The 22505-nt window shown below is 44.9% G+C and overlaps 1 protein-coding gene across 6 annotated transcripts in view; it reads left to right on the plus strand.

Annotated features, from left to right (window-relative positions):
* Positions 1-22505, plus strand: part of PRRC2B (proline rich coiled-coil 2B) — a 69695-nt gene that overhangs the window by 37190 nt on the left and 10000 nt on the right. For 4 of the 6 annotated variants that reach the window (XM_030536057.1, XM_030536058.1, XM_030536060.1 and 1 more), the window contains exons 14-28: positions 3368-3575; positions 4707-4929; positions 5674-7734; positions 9811-10010; positions 11006-11151; positions 13542-13683; positions 14379-14461; positions 15141-15332; positions 15481-15675; positions 16105-16191; positions 17209-17313; positions 17851-18043; positions 18671-18768; positions 19563-19690; positions 21926-22166. In XM_030536057.1, the coding sequence (XP_030391917.1) occupies positions 3368-3575; positions 4707-4929; positions 5674-7734; positions 9811-10010; positions 11006-11151; positions 13542-13683; positions 14379-14461; positions 15141-15332; positions 15481-15675; positions 16105-16191; positions 17209-17313; positions 17851-18043; positions 18671-18768; positions 19563-19690; positions 21926-22166 (4302 nt within the window). The remainder of the gene's footprint in view (positions 1-3367; positions 3576-4706; positions 4930-5673; positions 7735-9810; positions 10011-11005; positions 11152-13541; positions 13684-14378; positions 14462-15140; positions 15333-15480; positions 15676-16104; positions 16192-17208; positions 17314-17850; positions 18044-18670; positions 18769-19562; positions 19691-21925; positions 22167-22505) is intronic. The other 2 variants (XM_030536059.1, XM_030536062.1) reach the window with 2 other exon arrangements.

Below are 22505 nucleotides of genomic sequence, written 5' to 3' on the forward strand. Positions count from 1 at the left end.
CCTGCAGACACTTCATGCTGGGTGTAGTACTTTGCTTACCTCCAGTAGGTGTTCCCCATAGAAGTCAGTTGTTGGTGTTATTCCTGGGAGGAATCATTCACAGCTGTGACACACTTTCCAACCCCTACCAACAGAAATAACAAATTAATACAATCTTAAAATTACTACCCCAGGAAGAGATTTTTATTCTGTGAAAAGGCAGAAGTGCCAGTGGTTCCTTGAAGTTCACTGCGCACTTCACTGTTGCTATTGATTTTACATGGAAGGTACTCAAATACTATTAGTATTTATTGTTTTGTATTATTGAGCTCCATTGTACTAGGTTCTGTACAAACCACAGAACACAAAGATGGTCCCTGCCCCCAAGGGCTTACAGACTAAAGTATAAGATAAGAGACGCAACAGATGGATACAGTACAGTGGTGATGGACAGCAATATTAAGCCCTACAGGCTTGTCTTCACTGCAGATTTGGCTCAAGTTATCTTCACTCAAGTTATCTAACTCAAGTGAGCGTAACCACACTGCAAAACAGCAACACAGAGTGATCAGATCTGCAACAAAGAATAGCCGCATCCCTACTGTGTTCCTAGCTGGAGCACTCCACCTGTACCTCCTGACAGGCAAGCTAGCTGAGTGTAAAGTATCACTTAACTCTAGCTAGAGATTCTTGTTTGCGGATAGGAGTCAGATTAGGAGCAACACTTGAAGCTAACATGTTAGTGGAGACAAGACCAAAGATGGATGGAAATATTTTCAAGATCAAGCCCTTAAGGAGGTAATATTCATATGGAAAATCACCACAATAACTGCTCAAATTTACTTCTGTATAGCTGTTAAAATGCCAACACCTATTTTATTTTGTTGTTTAAAATATCCTGTCTCTTCTGTTTGTATTTGGTTCAGTGCAGCCTTAATCAGGACCTAACTCCTGGGCATAAACTACTTGTCTGTATTCCTTTTTGAATTATAAAAACAATATGAAGAATGAGACCAGAGTTCAAAGGGAATTTGGGTGCTGTCATGTTAAAAGCAGGGCCATGACTACATAGGTTCCCAGACCATTCCATTCCCTAGCTATATGGAAATCACAGCGGTTACTGCAGTCCTGCCTTGCTTCATGGGCTGGTAGAAGAGGATTAATTACTTCTGCAGTCTCCCAATACACAGCTCGTGCTGTGAGCTGCAACTGTGATTTACCTCATAACTAGAAGCTGACTCCATTGCAGTGACACGAAGTACCTTTCCCAGATCTGAAGACTAGCTCTGTGTAACTCAAAATCTTCTCTTTCACTAACAGAGGTTGGTTTGATAAAAGGTGTTACCTCACCCACCTTATCTCTCTCTTGCAGTGTGACAGATTTGAATGGTAGGCAAGGGATTCCCTATTGCAGGGGCAGGCAACCTATGGCAAGCGTGCCAAAGGAGGCGGCACGCAAGCTGATTTTCAGTGGAACTCACACTGCCCGGGTCCTGGCCACTGGTCTGGGGGACTCTGCATTTTACTTTAATTTTAAATGAACGTTCTTAAACATTTTAAAAACCTTATTTACTTTACATACAACAATAGTTTAGTTATATATTACAGACTTATAGAAAGAGACCTGCTTAAAACATTAATATGTATGACTGGCATGCGAAACCTTAAATTCGAGTGAATAAATGAAGACTCGGCCCACCACTTCTGAAAGGTTGTTGACCCCTGCCTTATTGTCATGGTGTTGTGTCAGGGTCAGAACTTCAGGGCTTTGTGGCTTGTTCCTTTCTCATCTGGTTGTCTCCATGGAGGAAGTAAAATGCTCTGGCTAGCCTGGAAGGTTGCATCTCTGTCATATAGGCAAAACTTCCAAAGTACTTTGTCTTTCTAGTGGATAATTCAGTCATATGCATAGCACATACGGTGTTAGTTGTGGCTAGTAAAGTACAGTGTGAATCCCACAGAATGGCTAAAGGCGGCTGCGGAAATGGCCTATGTGTAAGGTTGGTGGAGTGGCTTAGCTTTTAGGGGAAATAGGTTCTCTCTTTTCAAACCTAACTGTTTGATGCAGCCTGATTTTATTGCAGCAGTTGGATGTGTTACCTCAATCTATTATCCTGACTTAAGTTGCCTGGCACTGCTCATTTAGTTTAGAATGAATGAACTGAAGTCTTCAGTGCCTTTGTTATCAGGGAGTCTGTTTAAGTGAAATGTTAGACTCCCTTTGATGTTATTCTTGTTGATGATTTGAGTAGCAAGAAGCAAAGATTCTCAAGATTGTAGTGTTTGGTATCTTTTTAAAGGCCTTTCACACTTAAGCATACCTGGAATTGAGAGCACATTGTAGAAAAAGCAATGTACTTAGCTGGTATCCATGTTCCTGATGCTTATTATTAAAGAGATTTGTCTTTTTTAAAACACGTTGCTTTTGTTATTGTCCTTCACAGCCTCTCTTCTCCTAATGCTGGATCCTGCAGGGAAGTTGTAATCTTGCTCTAGGATATTGCGCTGTAGTGGAAGCTCTTATACTGTGACAAATACAGCATGATTATTTCAGTGAGGGGTTCAGTGGGACGAGAAGGGAGTTGACCTTTTAATAAACATTTGCAGCATCTGGTAACTTTGTAAACAGTTTTAAAAAAATTGAATCAAGTTGGACCAATAAATAGAAGTAGTTCAAATTGGTTTTGTTACATTTTGACGGTTTTCCCCAGAATATAAAATTCCTTCTGTGTGTAGTTTCTACTCGGACTTTTGGCTAAGATCATATGTCAAATCAGAGAAATATCTGTTCTATTCCTTTATCAGGGGATTGTATCCTGCCCTGTCAGGGTAATGAAATGGGATGACCTCATGGTTGCTTCATCTCTCAGAATAATGCATAGGAAATACTATATGATTTTAATGTTCTCTTAACTGAACTTGTTTCCTTTTTAATATAATCTCTCTGGTTAATAAATTTTAGTATTAGTAGTAGTGTATATATGCATTAAACATCAAGTGATCAAATTCCCTCCAGTGGGAAGCAGCATCTACATTATTTGAACCGGATTACTAAATTGCTGGAAAAGGCTGTTAAAAATCTCCTGTGTCTATGATGTAATGTTGTGATCTAGCAGCACCAGGAATACTTGTGAGAAGAAGACAGCTGCCATATGCATCTAAAGAAGCGCAAGCTGCTCCCTGTCAAACCTGGTAGTGAACTGCCCACATCTGTTGTTGCTCCTACCCAAGGCGGAAGGATGCTACATTCTTTGGTTCTTTTGAGTTTATAATGCAAGCTTATGTGCAGGCTGGCCTACACCAAAGAAAATGCACTCATGACTCATGTCCTGCTATATACAAATGCTTGAGGATTGTGCTAACCTGTCTCATTGTTCTGCCTACGCAGGAGCAGTTGTATAAGATGCAGCATTGGCAGCAACAGCAGGTCTATCCTCCACCATCCCATTCCCATCCTCAGCGTACGTTCTACCCACCACACCCTCAGATGCTCGGCTTTGATCCTCGCTGGATGATGATGCCGTCTTACATGGACCCTCGTATGGCTCAGGGCCGTACCCCTGTGGATTTTTACCCTTCGGCCCTTTATCCTTCAGGTAAAGGGGTGTTTGTTGTTTTTTTTTTTTCCCCTACCCTGGGCTTTCTTACTTCTCTGATGCTATCCTGACTCAGTTTCTGGACCATATCTGTGGCCTTTATCCTAGAACTTAGATTCATGAGACTGAGAGTTGATGGGACCTTTGCATTCAGTAACCTGTAAAGAATTAATTGCAAAGAGCAAGCTACATTCTTTTGGGTTCTGACTAGTCCCCAGATGTTTAATGCCTTGAGGTCTGATCACTTTCCTAAGGTTTTCAGGCTACTAGGAGTGCTGTGCCAGACAAGAGGGTGGGTTTTTGGCTGTTGAGATGCAGGGTAGGACCCTTGGAGGGAGGAGCTATCCCAGTCGACTTGGCCTTCCTGAAATCCCGTCTTCTGCATAACCAACCTTACCTTGGCCCAGACTTCTCATCCTTGCTTTCTGTTGTTGACCCTCTCCAGAGATTGGGAAGAGTCAAAAGGGAAGTGGGGGCTGATGTGTACTTGGAGTTTGGGGTGGCATAGGGAATGCCTAAGAGTACCCCCACACCTAGTCATGTGGTGCCTGGTGGCTCTCATTTCGTAGCAGGGAGAGACCCCCAACCTGCAGGAATGGAGAGAAGGGTTCTGGTGTGGTAGAGAAGGAAAGGAAGGAGTGGGCTGGAGATGGTTTTACTCACAAAACCTTATTAGATCCCCAAAGGAAAGGTAGGAGAAGCCAAAAAGTCCTGCCTCAGGTTATATGTTCCTAGCACTTGTTAATCCTGCATTTAATCTGCCAGAGACGGGTATGTAAACAGTAGGATGAGTAAACCAGTGCCTTATGTTTGATTATTTTGTATTTCTTACCCCCTCCCTCCGCTTCTTGCTCCCAAGCCAGTGAAGTTCTGGATTGCTGTGTTTAGGCTTGACTATGAAAGTTGCTCTAAATTGCGGCCCTAAGGATCCTTGCTTCCCTTTCATTCTGAGGCAGTTGCTTTCCTCTTTATATATCTCTTGATCTCAGTTTTCCTTTTTAAAAGAAGGTTTCCATGGGTGCATTCATCTACCATCCAGGAGGGCGAGGGAGATGACCTGCCCTAAGGCTGTAAAATGCTGCTTGGCTATGCGCTTCTAGTGTTACAGCTTGAATTCTTTCTTCTGTTCAGGAATTATGAAGCCCATGATTCAGCAGGACTCCATCAATGGGAGTGGCTGCAGGTCTGAAGAGCAGAACTGTCAGCCGTCATTGCAGCAGGAAAGGAAAGCTGCCTCCATGGACCCTGCCCCAGTGTGGGGCCAGGAAAGCTACACATCCCTGCAGAACAAAGGATACCCATTACCACATCAAAAACAGACCGAGAACATGAGCATGGAGGGACTGCATACCAGGTGAGGGCAAAACCGTGCCATTCTGCCATGCACACTGTACTGGGAACGCCTCTTCCCTTTGAAGAGTGGGTTTGGGGTCTACGCATAAGACTTATTCAAAGATCAGGAGAAAGTATTTTTGGTCACCTGTGTTCCCTTGAATGCTGTGTGTAGTGATAGGCTAAAACGCCATTGAGTTCTTGCATATAAGAAGATTAAATCCAGTATGTGTAGTCAAAGCTTTATAACTTTAAAAACTAGAGACTCTAACTGATTCTCACTGGACCTTACCTTTCTGGCATGGGGCTTTGCAGGAGCTCCCTCAGTGAGAAGAGGCAGTTTTTGCTTATGTAGACAGCTGTCACAAATTCTGGCTAACTCATGGGTGTCTCTTACTTTTATTTCATTTTTTAATCAGTGGTCCTTACCACTCTGACTCTGAATCAAGCTGCTAATTTTGAAATCACTACAAAGATTGGAGGATGAATCCACATTCCGTTCCTGAGTATACCTCCCTTGTTTTTACTTTCTGTGCAGAAACCACTGACTTTTGTTCATCAGCTCTGCCTGACCTGGTATTGCAGACTGGGGCCATGGCAGATCAATGAATCCAGCAGTCAAGTATTTTATAGGCTTGATCTGTCATGATTTAAAGTAGATAACTAAACTGCATTTATTTCTTTATTTTTACTGTGTTCAACCTGGAGACCTGGGGCTGTACTTCAATCACACTGACTGACTGACTTTGTTCTGGTTCCTTTTCAGGAATGACAGCTCTTACTCTGCCTCATCTGGAAGGTCAGAGAGCATAAATGTCCAGAGAAATCTCTTTGAAGACAGAGGGGATGAGTACTTAAACACTTTTGACAAGAAGGCCCAATCTGACTTTGACAGCAGTATATCTTCTCAAAGAATAGGCCAGGATCTTTTGTTTCAGCACCAGGAGACCGTGCAGGATGCATGCGTTTCTGGCGCCCGCCATGCAAGCTTACGGTGTTCTCCCCTTGAGTCTGACTTTATACAAGTTGATAAAAAACCTGAGTATAATGGTTGGGACATCAACCACCATCAGAAATCCTCGGAGCCTGCAGCGGAGGCAGATGAAGAAGTGCCCAGGGACGAGCAGTCATTTAGTGCTGACCCATGGAAGAAAGAAGGTGCTGTTAGCAAGCAACCTGCTGAAGTGACGGATTGGGCTCCTGAGAATAGAAACACCAACAATCAGCACCAGGAGCAGATGGGGAGGACCCGGAGATCTGGCCCAATTAAAAAACCAGTCCTGAAAGCCCTCAAGGTTGAGGAGAAGGAGAAAGAACAGGAGAAGATTAAACTAGAAGGAGAAGAGCTCTCACACCCAGCAAAGGAGAGAGCACCTGTCTATAAGGTGGAGAATGATTCAGAAGATTCATCAACCTTGCTAAACTCCACTCATTACCTGCTGGACGAAAAGGGTTCTTCCCAAGCCAACTTCACCCAAGATGCTGAGAAATCTCAGGAGGAGGAAGAGGAGGAGGAGGAAGAGAAGGCTGAAAGGGCATGGGAGAATAAGCTTTCCAGAGAGTCTAATGACCTCCCTCCCACAAAAAGAAACAACTGGATCTTTATCGATGAGGAACAAGCCTTTGGTGGGAGAGGCCAAGGCCGAGGGAGAGGCAGAGGCTTTAGAGAGTTCACTTTCAGAGGCCGTGGTACTGCTGTTAGTGGCAGGGGTGTCTATAACAACCAACGAAGCAGCAGAGGGCGGGGTCTACGGGAGTTTAATCAACTGGAAGACTTCCCGAGGGGCAAGCCCAGGCGCAGGATTGCTAGCGAGACACATAGTGAAGGGTCTGAGTACGAGGAGCTCCCCAAGCGGCGCCGGCAGAGGGGTTCTGAAAACAGCAATGAAAGCTCCCTCCTAGAGAGGGAGGAGAGCGACCTGAAGAAAGGAGACTTCAAAGATTCTTGGAGGTCCAATAAAATCTACTCTGACGATCACAGCAGCCTTGATGCCAAGATGAGGGCCCCGAGAGCCTTTGGGAGGTCGCTGCCTCCACGACTGAGCAACTCTGGGTACGGGCGAAGAGGCTTCATGGCAAAGGAGCCTTCCCAGTGGCAGGGCAGAAGCGGGGGAACCACATGGCAGGAGTACAGCCACTGCCCTCCATCAGACACTTTTGGGATCAGGCGACAGTCTGACAGGGACTATATCCAAGATTCTTACAAGCACGTGGACTCCTTCACTGGCAGGGGTTTTGAGGAGAATCACATTGACAACAGAAGACCCTTGTTCCAGGAGGATTACACTGCAGATCAAGAGAACATAGAAAACAGGCCATTCAGGAGGCGGCGTCCCCCTCGTCAAGACAAGCCCCCCCGATTCAGGCGTCTGAGACAAGAGAGAGAATCCGTTGGCCAGTGGAACCCTGAGGAAGGTGGAACCAGCCTGTTGCCCAGCCAATGGCCTGGGAGACCCAAGCTGACCTCAGTGGAGAAGAATGGTGTCTCTGGCAGGAGGTCTCCTGAGCTGTCCTATCAGAACTCGTCAGATCATGCCAATGAGGAGTGGGAGACAGCATCTGAAAGCAGCGACTTTAGTGAGAGACGGGAGAGACGTGATGGCATTTTGGAGAGTGACGCGCAGCTGGATGGTGGCCTTGCCAGTGGCAGCTTGGGAGAGAAGAGAGAGTTGGCAAAGAGGAGTTTCTCAAGCCAGAGGCCCCTAGTGGACAGACAGAGCCGTAAGGCTGAACCTGCAGGGTTTGGGGAGCAATTGGTAAGGGCCGGTGGAGGAGCTGCTTCCCGGTTCGAGAGCCAACAGAATGGGATGCCAATGAAAAACAAAAGGTAAACTCAAAATCTGACATACAACACATGCTCTGTGCATGCTTGTCACCACATGTACAGATATCCCTGTGGCAAACTGAATTTGCAGGCAAGAAACGTTGACTCATGCAGAGTTGTTGGCTGTGCTTCCTTTTATCACACACAGATGACTTTTAGCACCAGTTATCCTTTTGTGTGGTGTTCATTGGCTTCACAAACATGTATGTTCATTTGAGCCTGCTGTACCTCTGATACCTTTGCTAGAACACTACTTGTGGTGGGAGTTCCAGCTTGTGCTGCCTGAGCTGCCACCTTTCTTTAACCTTTTTAAATCCTATCATGCAATGGCTGATCATGCTTGTGCATCCCATCAATTCAAGTGCTAGAGAGTTAACAGAGACTTCTTGGTCACTGACTCCAAACTCTCTAACCCTCCTTCAGTGAATCCCAGCTAGGGTATGGCCTGGCAGTGTTGGAAAGTTTGGAGGGCTTTGTTTTCTCTGTAATGACCTGATGGGAATGCAGAGGTGAAATGTCATTTATTTAAGTAGATTTTTCTATTTCAAAGCTTTTCTAGATCCACAGCAGTAGCTGTGGCTTGTGCACAGTGTTGGGAGTTCCCGGGTCTAGCCATACTTGAATAGACATTTCAAAACCATTGCTGCTTCGCGATGAATGGAAGGCAGCACTTCTTTCTATGAAAGGAGTGCTGCATGTCATAGAAATGAGTGCTGCATGTTATGGACCTGCTGTAAGAATACTCCTGTGAATACTTACTTGAGTTTAAACCAAACTCTGCTGGGGATTAGGAGATTCCTTGCACCTTCCTTTGAAACATCTGGTGGTGGCCTTTGTTGGAGATAAGATACTGGACTAGGTAGACCTCCAGACTGGCAACTCCTATGTGATCCCTTATTGTTAGCAATAGCTTTTGGAGTTACAGGCCTCCTGAAGATTGAACAGATGTATTGTATTGGAATTAAAGCTTTGGAGTAGACCAGCAGTTCTCAAACTTCATTGCACCGCAACCCCTTCTGACAACTAAAATTACTACGTGACCCTGGTGTGTGTGGTGAGGGGGGGAGGGGAGGAAGCCTGAGCCCATCCGAGCCCGGCTGCCCCGGGTGGAAGGGCCAAAGCCAAAACCTGAGCCCCAGCACCCAGGGGTTTAGCCCTTGGGCTTCAGCTTCGGCCCTGGGCCCCACCTAGTCTAGCGCTGGAGACCCCATTAAAATAGGGTTGTGACCCAGTTTGAGAACCCGTGAAGTAGATAATTCTTGCTTTGATGACACTACTTGATTGTTTTCTCCCCCTGGCTAATTATTAGCAAGTTGCTCCATAATAACAGAATAATGGTTTATGCTGAGTTAGCAGTAAAAGGAAGTATAACTGGGTGTGTGGTGGGAACTGTGCTCAGGTGAAAAGAGAAGTGAGGGAAAGGGGGAGGGGGAGACAGGTATATGCTGCTAAATATTGCTTCTTTTTAAACCAGATTTTTTTTCCTATCGTGCTGCTGATCCTCTGCACCTCTTCTCTTTAGCTTCCCAGTGCTCCTTGTCAGTTAAGCTGTAGCTGATGGTCAGAGGTGCGAAGAATTGCCAAGAAAAATAATCTGGAAGAGGCATTTTTTGGCTCAATGTTTCTCTTTTTTTTTTTTTGCCTTCCTTCCCCTCTCAGCCCCCAAGCTGACCCTGCTGGAAAATATGCATTTATTGTAAAGAGGATTCAGGGAAACTTTAAAGCTTTTGTACAAGGGTAGAAGACACTGGTAGCACGAGCACAGAGAGAGAGAGAGAGAGAGAGAGAGAGGCCTGTAAATTTCCCTGTGAGACAAGCTAAGAGTACATACCATGTGCAGTTCATCACTGCAAATGCTGTTGTTTTGTTTCCATCCCATTTCCCACAACAATATCCTCAGCATCAGGCTTTTGCTCTGAAGCAGCATCTGCATCAATTGAGAGTAGGGGCGGGGGAAGGAAAAAAGTGCAGATTGCCCAGCTTGGTTTAAAAACGTGGCTAGGAGAAGCTAACCCATTGTGTTTCTCCCCACCCTCCTTGGCCTTATTGAACCTAACCCCTTCTCTCTTTTTCTCTCAGATCTCCAGAAGAAGGTGGGGGTCTGGGTAATGCCAAAAGTGGGAGCAGCCACTCTGTTTACAGCCTAGAGAGATCATTGCGCACTAGCTCAGACAGTGCTGAGGGACCAGGTAAAAAGCAGGAAAAAGAGCCTAAATCCACAGCCCAGAGACCAAGTGAAAAGGGAGAGACCATGTCACAGTTCGAGGTGAATTATGGAAGTAAGTGTCTAATTTAGTTTGTCTCCTTAAAGGGATGCTATCCAGTTAAACATCACATTAGAATGTCTTCTTTCCTGTTACTGGTAACACCCAGCATGATTCAAACTGAAGTCATTTTAAATGTCAGGTTTATTCCTTTCTCTCCATTTATTGATAACACATTTCTGGTGGAATTGACCAACAAATACGGAAACATTTCTATTCGTCTTAAGTATTTGCAAAAGCTTTTAATTTTCTCATTAAGACCCAGTTTTGAAGCAAATTTGATGTTGGTGTGCCTTTAACATTTCTTCTGTGGGAAGAGTTAGGGGAGTGCTTATAGAAATGTCTCTCTCTACACAGCGTTACAATCTATCTCAAGTCAAGAGTAAAATATAGTCTGGTTGGTTGGAGAGAAGTTGAGAAACCATAGCCATCTAAAGCAGAGGAGTGTGAGCTGAGCTCAGGACTGAAAGTCAGCTGAGTTCCAACCCTGGTTCTGATACTGGCTCTCTGTGGCCTTAGGCAAGTCACTTCACCTCAGGGTTAATAATCCTTCAGGGGTGGGATGTAAAGGTTAATCAGTTAATCCTTGTACAGCACTTTAAAGACTGGGGGTTAAATTTTCAAAAGAACTTAAGTCACTTTGGAACTTAGCTCCTAACTCTTGGGTTCTTTTGAAAATGTTACCCAGTGCTATGTAATTCAGCACTAGGAGGAGTTTCTGGGTTGTTCTCTAGAGTTAATGCCCTTGGTGTCATATAGAAAGCCCAGATTTTGGCTGTCAGTCCTATGCTGTGATTCTTGAGGCCAGGGATAGTGTGCTCAGATTGTGTTGAAGAGTAGTGATGCAAGGCACTTCAGAGTAACCCTGCTGGTAGATATCAACAGGCTGCTGTTGCCTAGTTTCCAAAGTAAATTTAAGTTGCTGTTGGCTCAGCGGTTTCACTCCTTAGCTTGGGTCCCTTTTGGAATACATTTTTGAACAACCTTTTTAAATCATAAATCTTGTTCAGATGCCATCATTGACCATCGGGTTTCAAGCACAGCAGAGGAGAATGAAGTGGGCTCTATGGCAGGAGAAGGCTTCATTGAGGTCCTCACTAAGAAGCAGCGCCGCTTGCTGGAGGAGGAACGTAGGAAGAAAGAACAAGCTGCCCAGGTGAGGAGTGGGAGTGTGGAGCATGTGCCTGATCCCAGTAAAGCACGCAGTGGTCTGAGACGGACGGACGGACACACACACACACACACAATTTTTGAGAGAGCGACAGCATGTGTGGTTAGATTAACCCTCATAGTATTAGGCATAGAAAATGTGACCAGCGGGGTTGGATCATTCAGTGATTGCCTGTTCCATTCATTCCCTCCAAAGCATTTGGCATTGGCCACTGTTGGAAGACAAGATATTGGGCTAGATGGACCATTGGTCTAATTCAGTATGGCTGTTCTTATGTCTGGGTGGGTAAATTGAACATTTCTTCTGCTATTTGGAAATGCTTACAAGGGAATTGTGGGAGTAGGCCAGTTTTCATCTTAAGCTGCCAGTTGAAGAGTCTTTCATTAAAGGTAGAGTTCTTAAGTCCAGATCAGAGCTTCTCAGCAGGCGTCAATTAACAAAAGTTCACTTTCCTAGATTAAGGTTTTGTACTTATCTCCTGAACAGTAAGATTTTATCTGGCTATGAGGCAGCAGAAATACACAGAAGGGTGCTTCCAGGGTTAAAATAATAATTTGTAGCCAGACCATTTTTAGGGACTTAAATGTCCCTTTCCTAGCTGCTCATTGACCCTTAAGCAGTGTTCTGAGACTGGATTGCTATGGCTGAATTGTTAGTCAGGGTCTTCTGTCAGTGTAAATGATGTTCCAATGGATCCTTCTGACCCTTCTACTACTCTGTTCTTGAGGAGTGGAATATGAGGAGACAAATCTAAACTGATACACTGAAGAAAGGCTTTGATTGCTCCCATCACTGTCTCTCCAGTCTCCCATTGTGGAGTGTTAGTACATCTAGAACAGGAAACAAGCACCATATGAAACTCCTTGGTGACTCTAAATTAGGAGAAGTTGCAAACACTAGTGAGGACAGAAATACAAAGGGATCTGGAGTTTGTCTAGGTTACAAAACGTTATTTGTGTTTGACCATGATTGTGAAGAGTAATGACATGATGCTAACTACAACTCAGTGGTTCATGTGGACCAGGATAAATTGGGTTCGTTATTGTGCTAGCTAATTGTAATTAAAGTCCAGGGTGATGCTGTGCTGAACACAATTTGTCTTGGTCTCTGCTGGACTATCAACTCGGACCAACATTGTGTCCTGCGTCTTGCTTGTATTACAATATTTTACCACCTTTGAATACTATTCTCCAATCCCTTAAAAGGAGTAGAAAAATGGGTATTAAGCATCAAAAAGAAATTCAGCTTGGAAAACTGTAGGCTAATACATTTGATGGGAGGAGGACTAGTCCAAAGCACAACTATTCAGTAGAAGGAAGAATCCTGGGAAGCAATAATGCTAAAAGTGAACACCCAATCCTGGAGTTCTGCAATGGGATATGGCAGCAGAGAAGACAAGTGCAGTTATGGGCTCTGTATGCCTAGGTACCATGTCACTGGATGGAGAGGTAATAGCTTCCCTGGGGTACAGCCGTACCTGGAATATTGTGTGCAGTTCTGGGCACCCTACTGACCAGAAAGACATTAATAAACTGAAGAGAGCTCTAACAACTTGTTAGTTTTTTAGGTGGCTAGAGGAATTGATTTATGAGGAAAGATTTAGGAGTAAATTTTGTATAGCTTGGCTAAGTGATGACTAAAGGTGCGATGGATACATGAATCTGCAAGTGTTTGAAGACAGTAAATTCTGCTGAGGAGGAGAATTTATTTTAGCATGAATGGGGAAGGATTAAATTCAGCAATAAAATGCTATTGGGAAGTGCTTTGTGACAGTCAGATATATTGTGTGGTGGGTTATCAAGAGATGTGATAGAAGCCTAGTTCTGTGGCGCATTTAAAATTAGGCTAGTAAGAGTCTGAGTGATTGTGCAATAGGGAACAATCCTGCAATGGCAAGGAGATGTGCTAGGTAAACTAACAGCTGGTTCCCTCTCTGGTGTCTGATTCAGTGAATTATCAGTCTCTTTTTTACTGTGAACTAGTGAATTGATCCTGCTGTGTCAACAGGACTGGGGAACGATTAAGGAAAAATCTGAGTTGGAGTTTTAATCTTTGTTTTGCCTGTCTCTCTCCCTGCTGCTGGAGCCAGCCGTTCTTAATAAATTCTGAAGAGCTCTTCTTCAGCATTCCTGCTGTGCCACCACTGTGGGCTGTTATAGCTTCCCAGCAGCAGCTGGGTACAGGAAACAAAACACTGGCCATCTCCTCTTATGGTGGCTCTTGCTGGGATTGTCTTGGTAAAGGCAGCCCCAAGCTTGGATAACTCTGGGGCCACATCTGCTTCAAGAGCCAAATAAAAGTCTGGAAAAGAAGCCTGCCAGCAGCACGTTAGCCTGAACCAATAGCAGATCTTATAGCCTGAACCTCTCTCTCAGGGACCAACCAAAGGACGCGTCCTTCAGTCTCGTATCCCACCTCGATTTGCTAAGAAGCAGAACAGTATGTGCCTGGAGCAAGGCGATGTATCTGTGTCCGGAAGCAGCCTGGGCACAGAGATTTGGGAGAGCAATAGTCCAGGTAAGAGAGAGTCTCCATTATTTGCCAGCACTGGGACGCTTCATCATTATGGAACTGGGAATCCTTTTATGTTGAGGGAGAAGGATGAGTGTGTGCGTACGTGCCTGAAGAAGAGGGGGTTACATCTGCATTCCTCCCTGAATCCAAAGGGGAAAGGGAGGTAGCAGATCTTCTGGGCTCATGTGTACAAAACGTTGCTGTTAAGATCATCCTCCTCCCACAGCTCTGGCCATGTCACCCTCGGATTCAGATCCCTTCCCTGGTTTCTTCTTTGCCATATCAAGTTCTAGCTCCTTGACCTTATCTTCTAGGCTCTGCACAATTCTAGCTGATCTACATCCTGGTTCTAATTTCTTCCATCGTCTCATCCTCTTGCTCCCTGTGGCCCTGAGCCTTCAGCCAAACTGTTTTCTTTGTACCCTTGTCCCACTGTGCTTCTCTGCAAAGCCTCCCCCTTTCATCCTTCCAACTTTCACTTCTCCCAGAAAATCTTTCCACCTTCTCTCTCCCTTCATACTCTGTCTTACCTGCATTGGAGTGCCGTGGCTCAGACTGTCTGTCCTGGAGTGTAAACATTTTGGGACAGTGAATGTGTCTTGCCCTATTTTTGTAAGCAGAATGTGAATTTACAGCACTATATAAATGATGTGCTTGATGCTCCATTTCAAGCATCTGAATCTTGTCTGCTTTTCCAGCCCTCTCCGTTCAGTCACCTGGCAGCGATTCCTGGAGTAAGCCTGTAAATGCCTTTAATGGCACCGAATCCAGCTCCACTGAGGTAAGGGGCACCTAATATACTGTTCAAGTGGTGTGTGTGTGTGTGTGTGTGTATATATAATATTCATGTTCGATAGCTCATGCTTCTTATTGCTGCTGTTGCGTTTGGCAGGTCTGTCAGCTCTCTTTGTGCAGGTTTAGATTGACTAGCCACAATTCTGATTAAGCATGGTGCTGTTCTAAAATGGTGGGACAAATTCTGCTCTGTTACACATAGTTTTACAATGCAGTTACTCTGGATTTACACCTATCTCAGAATTGCACTCCTAACAGGGAGCAGAGCATGGCCCAGTATGTGGAATCATCTTTGTGTGCCTCACACCTGTGAGAAGTGTGTAGCTGTAATGCAGAGTGGATGTCACTGAATGCTGCAGTGACCTTTCACCTGCAGAGACCGGAGTTCAAATCTGGTTTGAGTCATAAGTGAAATGAGTTTGGCAGTCTCAGCATAGTAGCCATGTGGGGCATTTTTCATTGTTGTAAGGCTGCAGTGGGATTGGTGACCTGGATGGTTTCTGCTTCAGGATAGCCTAGAGCTGGAATAGCAAGGGGCACTGCAGGTCAGGACTTGCTCCTTGATAGTTGTGCTTGGTAAATGGGAACATGTTCTCGCTGTTGTTTTTCTCCCTGTGGAGTTGGGTTTGAATCTGGGGCTTTAACACATTTCGTGCTTTACATAGCAGGGTTTTAAAGGCAGCCAGGGAGATAGTGGCATTGACTTGAGTGCGGAGTCTCGGGAATCTTCCGCTACCTCCTCTCAGCGCAGTTCTCCATATGGCACCCTCAAACCAGAGGAGATGAATGGGGCTGGCCTGGTGGACCCAAAGCCTGACTGCCAGAAGGAGCAAGTTCAGAAGCAATCTGATAAAAAGGTAATCTGGATTTGCAGCCAAGCCAGAGCATGTAGTGACTGGTACCAGAGACCTTGTGAAATTGGGTTTTTGTTTTTTCATAGCATTTTTAAGGTAGAGATCGGGTTATTCAGTCTTTGTGTCTCAGCCTCTCTGCTTTCCCATCAAGGATTCAGATCAAGGCTCAGGACAGAACAAGGAACACAAGCCCGGACCAATCGGCAATGAACGCTCCCTGAAAAACAGAAAGGGTTCGGAGGGAACGGAACGGCTGGAAGGGAATATCCCCCCTGTTAATGGGGTGGAAATTCACGTGGACTCAGTTCTTCCTGTGCCACCCATTGAATTTGGAGTAAATCCTAAAGTGAGGATTGAATTTAATTTTATCTTCTTGGTGGTTTGAAATCCCTCTTGTGAACTTGTAGAGATGCACAAGGTGGTTTAGTCAGAAGGATTATCTAGGGCAAGCTTCCAGCACGTGCACTGTAGATTTGCCTTATAGATTTCATTACTGACACAAACCAGGTTCTCAAGCTGTCTTGGTAAATATTTATTATCCTGAATGGGGTGGGGACAGTAAGGGAGAAATTAAGGCCTGTCGTCCTGTGTATGCCATCAGGGATGCCTGTCGCTGAGTATGGAGAGCTATTTCGTTCTTGTCTGTCAGTAAATTTTGCTGAAAGAAAATCTTTAGTTTCTATCATCATGATCCAGGTAAATGTTCACTAATCATGAGCAACTTACAGGGGGCTGTTGGGCCTGGATTTGAATGGTGCTTGTTGCCTTTTTTCAGGACTCTGACTTCAGTCTGCCACCTGGCTCTGCCTCTGGTACTGCAGCTAGCCCTGTCACCAAACTGCAGGATGCCTTGGCCAGTAATGTAAGTAAATCTTAGTTATTGAAATGGAAAAAAGCTTGTATTTGCAATTGATTTGATGTTTAATGCGGTAGTATCCACTTACACGGTTTAAAAACAGCTATGAAAATACAGGCGCTGTCTCTCAAAAAATTTTGATAAACTTTTTGATAGATTCAGTGCCTGGTTAGCTCAACACACTCAAGCCTTTTAACAGTGACTCAAACACCATTCATCAGCCTGTGTAAAGTAAGAAGGCTTGCATATGTCAAAGGTCACCAAGTTCCCTTCTTTGGGGCACCCGCAGGGGAGGGGAAGACAGGCAAAGTTGCTTAGAGAGTCCTGTTGCTGGACCTGGAAAATGGAATTCTAGCCACTTCTCTCCAGAGTGCTCAGGGTGTTGTCTTTTGCCACTGTCTTCTGCTCCCTATGGCTCACTATCAGCCAAGTAGGTTCCATGCGCTTTTAGAGCTCATAAAAAAATGTGTAGATGGCTAGAGAACAGACTGCTAAAAGAAAATGGATTCAGAGCCCAGTATCTGCTTGTGGTTCAGTTGTGTTCGTGATTTAAACAAAAACTTCCTCTGAAACGTATTAATTTTGTAGCCCCTTGTAAGGAAAAAATGACAAAACCTCCAAGAAATGCAAGTATTTTATAGAAACAGAGTTATTCTGCCATTTACATAGGTTCACCCACTGTAGAAGGAAAAACACTCTACAGCTGGAGCTACTGTGTACCAAATTCAGTTCAGATGTAAATACAAGTGCAGCTCCATGGAGATCAGGGTAGTTATTGCCTGCTTAAACCCAGGCTGCATTTGGTCCAGCATATCTGTTGTGTTTACTGTTAAGCCAGCTGTACATTTTTACAATGTTGAGGCAACTCCATAGTCCATTTAAAAAGCTGAGAAACGATAAAACAATTTGTGCTGCTGTTACTTAGATCTTCTTGCTGAGGTTCCATCTGCTTTGTTGCCTTCCTAAATTCCTGTGTTGTTACAGACATTCTTAGTGTTCGGCATTTTATAAATCTCCTTTCAGGCAGGGTTAACGCAGTCCATTCCCATTCTGCGAAGAGATCACCATCTCCAGCGGTGCATCGGCCTGAACCCAATGTCTTTCCCCACTGCAGACCTCACTCTTAAGGTAATCAAGGCATTAGCTCTGCCTGTGTTCGCTTTGAAGGTACAACCCTCTTTGGCTACAGTAGTAAAGGGGGAGAGAATCTTCACAACAGTCCAGATGTTTCACTGGTCAGTTGCAAAGTCTGTAATTGGCCCCTTTAAAAACAGTGTGTGTAGGTACGTGAATTCAGCAGAGGGGAGAGAATGCCATTTTGAGGCCCTTGATACTGACATCGTCTCCAGCCATAGACTGGGTAGAGCAAGCTTATCCACCTCAACCCTACCCAATGCAAGAGAACAATTCAGTATTCCTGGCCTGATTGATCCTGGGCAGTCTGCTGTGCCTGCCAGCAAAGGGGTCAACTACTGCCATCTGCAGTGGGTTTTTTGTGGTTGGGCGCTCATCCAACAGCCATTAGGTGGTGGTAGTTTTTTTATTAACTACCAGCCTGGGCTGGATTTGAACCAATAATCTACAGGTGAGTGGCTACTTATCCCATTATCGTTTGCTTCCATTGAAATTGCCTGTAGTGATTTCTTTCTCTCCTCACTTCTATAGATGGAGTCTGCACGCAAGGCTTGGGAGAATTCCCCTAGTTTACCAGAACAGAACTCTCCAGGAGGTGCTGGCTCAGGCATCCAGCCTCCTTCCAGTGTCGGCGCTTCCAGTGGTGTCAGCTACAGCTCTTTTGGCGGTGTTTCTATGCCTCCTATGCCTGTGGCATCCGTAGCACCTTCTGCATCTATTCCAGGTACCTGCCTCTCTTTGCCAGAAGCTGGGAATGGGCGACTAGGGATGGATCACTTGATGATTATCTGTTCTGGGCCACTGTCAGGAAACCAGATACTGGGCTTAGATGGACCTTTGGTCTGACCCAGTCTGGCCATTCTTATGTTCTTGTTCTAGCTCCAAAAATCTGACGGCAGCAGGGCAATCCAAGATAACTGCCTTGGCACTTAACAGTTTGTAGCTCAGCTCACCTATTCCTGAACTGCCAACCTTTCTGCAGGTGGCATTAACATGTACTAGAAAAGGATGGGTGATCATTTAACAGCCCATAATACCTACCTTGAAAAAGTAATACTCACCTAAGGTAAGTGGCTGATGAGTAAAACCTTGTCACTAAGGTGAAGGACAGGCAAGTAGATCTTGTGTATAGTCTGGTAATTTTCCTGTTCTGCAATGCTGGCATAATAAATCTGTGTAGCACTGCTGAGCTAATTGCTTGCTAAGATACTGATGAATTAGCTTGGTAGGTCTGTAGATTTCTATCTATTGTACTGTGAGTGTACCCCTCTGTACCCCTGGGATCTGCTTTTGCTGGAGTGAATAAGGTTAGCTTGTCACATTCTTCCTTCCCTTTTATTTCAAATTCTAGGTAATCACATCCCACCCCTGTATCTGGATGGCCATGTGTTTGCGAGTCAGCCACGCTTGGTCCCTCAGACAATACCTCAGCAGCAGAGCTACCAGCAGGTAAAGAATCAAGGCAGTTAATTCTTTTCTGGATGGGGAGGTCCTCAGAATTTCCAATTTATTCTTTCCTCTTGTAGTGGGCCAACCTACGTCAGTCAGGGGGAGCTAGATTGTGGCTCCTTTCAAAGTCTGTGAAAGTTGCTCCCCAGTAGATACTACAGGCGACTAACAGAGGAACAGGCTGATTGAAGAGGGGACATACCAGTTTTTGCACCAATATCTTTTGACTGGGTTTAAGTGGGGTGGACTCTGTAAAATTTGCCTTTGAGTGACACAATGCCTCTTAGTAAATTTCCCAGCACTATTCGTAGAACATGAAAACCAGTTTGAACCTCAGACCAGTTCCCTGTGGACAAGTGTCTCACCCCAAAACCACCAACTAGTCAGTACTAACTGGGAGCTCTGACAATTTCAGTAAACAGGGTGTTGGATGGGCTATGGAGAATCCCTCCAGATAAGAGTTGAGGCACAGTGACAGAACCCCATGAGAGCTAGCATAGTCACTGATGTGATGGGCTGTTCTGTATACAGAGAGCTTCAGTCCCCTGAGGGAGTCAGTCTGATCCTTTTTTGAGCATTAAATTCCTATTCTCTTTCTCTCTCTCAACCATCATTCACTTCCTAGTCAGTCATGTGCTGGCCTGAGAAATGACACTGGGGGCATTTGGGTGGAGTTGCAGCTTGGATAACTTTTGTGGTGGAGTGACTAGGTGAAGAAACAGATGGTCTTTTAACACCACAGGAGGGTTTCTGACTGACTTAGTGTCTTTCAATCACCTTAATTTCCTCTGCAGGCTGCTGCTGCCCAGCAGATTCCGATTTCCCTTCACACATCTTTACAGGCCCAAGCTCAGCTTGGGCTGAGGGGAGGCCTGCCTGTCTCCCAGTCCCAAGAGATCTACAGCTCCATACAACCCTTCAGGTAACCGTTCCTGGGTTTGTTTCCCCATGGCCAGAGCTTTCGTGTTTTGATCTGTGAAACACATCTGCAGGGAGGTTCTTTTCCCCCTCCTTTTCCACTCTTGCTAATGTCCTGCCTTTGCAGCTTTCCATCCCCTTTCCTGCCCATACCACAAGTGTTTGCACAGTACTCTCCGTTCCCCTCCTAACAGATGTAGAGGAGAGAGGGGTTCTTGTGTAAATAGGAGAATGCCAAGTGGAAAGCCGGGAGGGGATATTATTTCCATATATAACATTGGTGAGACCGTTGTTGGAATGCTTTCTCCAGGTATGATGTCCGCATTTCAGAAAGAGTATTGAAATACAGGAAGGAGTTCAAAAATGAGCTACAAGAATGATTCATGGGCTGGAAAATACATCTTAGCGTGAGAGACTAAAAGAGCTTGATTTATTTAGCTTACTGAGAAGATTGAGGCAGCTTGATCACAGCCCGTCAATACCCACACGAGGAGTTGATCTCTGATAAGAGGGCTCTTTAATCTAGAAGACAGAACAAAACTTGGTGGTTAAAAGCTGAAGTGAGAAAAATTCAAACTGGAAATAAGATGCAAATTTAAAAGCATGAGTAACTAACCACTGGAACAAGTTACCTAGAGCTGTGGTAAAGTCACCATCATTTGGTGTGTTTTTAATTCAAGACTGGGTCTTTCTGAAAGAGATGCTCTAGTTCAGCCACAAGCTATTGGGCTCACGGGAGTTACTGTGTGACATTATAGGGGCTGCATTTTGCAGGAGACTAGATGATTGTAATGGTCCCTTTCAGCCTCAAGATGTATTAATCTTGATAGAAGTGGCTTTCTATAGTAATGTTAAAGCCAGTCAAATCCTGTGTGAATCACTTTCACTCTTGCCAAACTACCGTGGACTTGTGTGGTATGTCCACACCGTGTTTTAAAACCCCTGGCAGCCAGTCTCAGAGCCCAAGTCTACACAGGCTGGAGCTCATGGAGCTCGCACTACAGTGTTATAAACAGCTATGTAGACATTTGGGCTCAGGCTCTGAAGCCTGAAGAGGGGGTTGGATTTCAGACCCCGAGCTCTAACCCAAGCCTGAATGTCTATTCAGCTGTTTTTAGCACCGGAGCGTGAGCCTGAGTCTGTAGACCCAGGCGCTGAGGCTCACTGCCGTGGGTTTTAAAATGCAACGTAGATGTATCATTGGTGACCTGGATCCTCCCTTACCACAAGCATTTCTACAGTTCTAGGCCCCTAACACAGTGCTTTGATTTACACTGTTTGGGTGGGAAATCTCACACCTCTTCCCCTGAAAATGCTCATACGAATATGGGGATGAAGACTTCAGAACTTTTAGAGGTTTTCTGTCTACTAGTCATGTTACGAGTAGCTCTCTCTTTACTTTCTGCCGCTCTGGAGCACAGCGGCCTTTCCAAGATGTCTCGTCATCTGTGGATAAATTAACTAGAATTGGTCAATTCTAGTTGATTTCACACTACTCCTGGTGAGGGACAAGCACCATGGTGCTGGCTCATAATTTTGAAGGAACTTCCACATGTGGGTGGCTGAGACAATGCAGGATTTCTGCAGTTCCCATGGATGTTTGTCCATATCTCACAGAACACTTGCACAGTTCATTTGATTGCCAACCAGTGCTAAGAAAAGTCCCAGGTTTGGGAAAGCAGGCATGTTACAAGAAGGTGCATTTGGCAGAGGGATGCAGGGATGGTGGCTGCATACTGGTTTTCATGTGGTGCCCTTGGCCTGACCTTTAGATAAAAGAAACTGATCTGCTGAAAGATAGAAGCCTTAGTTCTCTCCTGCCGATGGAGATCTCTCAAGTGCCCTAGGAAACATTCAGTGAAACAGTTTTTACCATCCAAGGTGGTTTGAGCTATTTACCTATACAGTCACTTCACTGCCACTGTATGACTGAAATTCGTAAAGAGAGAAATATTGATTCCAGTGAAGTCAGTGACAAAACTCCTATTGACTTCAGTGAGGTGGGGACTTAGTCCTAAAAGCTTTAGGATTAGTGTGAAAGGAGCTATTCAAAATTAAATTCTAGAGCTGGGGAAAAAAAAAGGTGGAACTATAGGTTATTATTCCCTAGTTGATCTTTGTAGTAGAGATTACCTTTTAGAATGCTGTTTGCAGCCCATCAGCCAAATGCAGTTTAGGAAGTTGTATGCAGTCTCTAATAGGCTTTATCACTGTGCATTAACCTGTTTCTCTTCTTTAGGTCTCCAGTGTACATGCACCCCAGTCTGTCCCAGCCCAGTACCATGGTGCTGACGGGAGGTGCTGCTCTGAAGCCCCCATATTCTGCCTTCCCAGGCATGCAGCCCTTGGAGATGGTAAAAACACAATCTGGATCCCCTTATCAGCCAATGAGTGGAAGCCAGACACTGGTTTATGAAGGCCAGATAAACCAAGCAGCCAGTTTGGGAGCCTCACAGATGATGGACTCCCAACTTACACAGGTTAGGAACAAAACTAGCATGCCCCCCCTATTTTTTGCATGTGTTCACAGAAGTGCAGTTTCTGAGATTGGGACTTAGTTGCTGTTTGTGGTGCACCATACGCTTTCATCAATAAGGCCTTCGTAACAAGACAATAGTGATATTAGAAGTGCAGCACACCAGACTTTGAGATGCTTTACTTGTTAGGTGTACCTCAGTATAAAACACACAATGGTCAACTTAGTGAAATTAAGTATCCTCTTTCTGCTGATGGCAAAGGCCTGTGATTTGTTTGTCCACTACTGATGTGAGTGTTGCTTTGCATTTTCTTAAAGCTCTTACTGTGCTTTTGGGATCTGA

Source organism: Gopherus evgoodei, chromosome 16, assembly GCF_007399415.2.
Source record: "Gopherus evgoodei ecotype Sinaloan lineage chromosome 16, rGopEvg1_v1.p, whole genome shotgun sequence".
NCBI lineage: Eukaryota > Metazoa > Chordata > Testudines > Testudinidae > Gopherus > Gopherus evgoodei.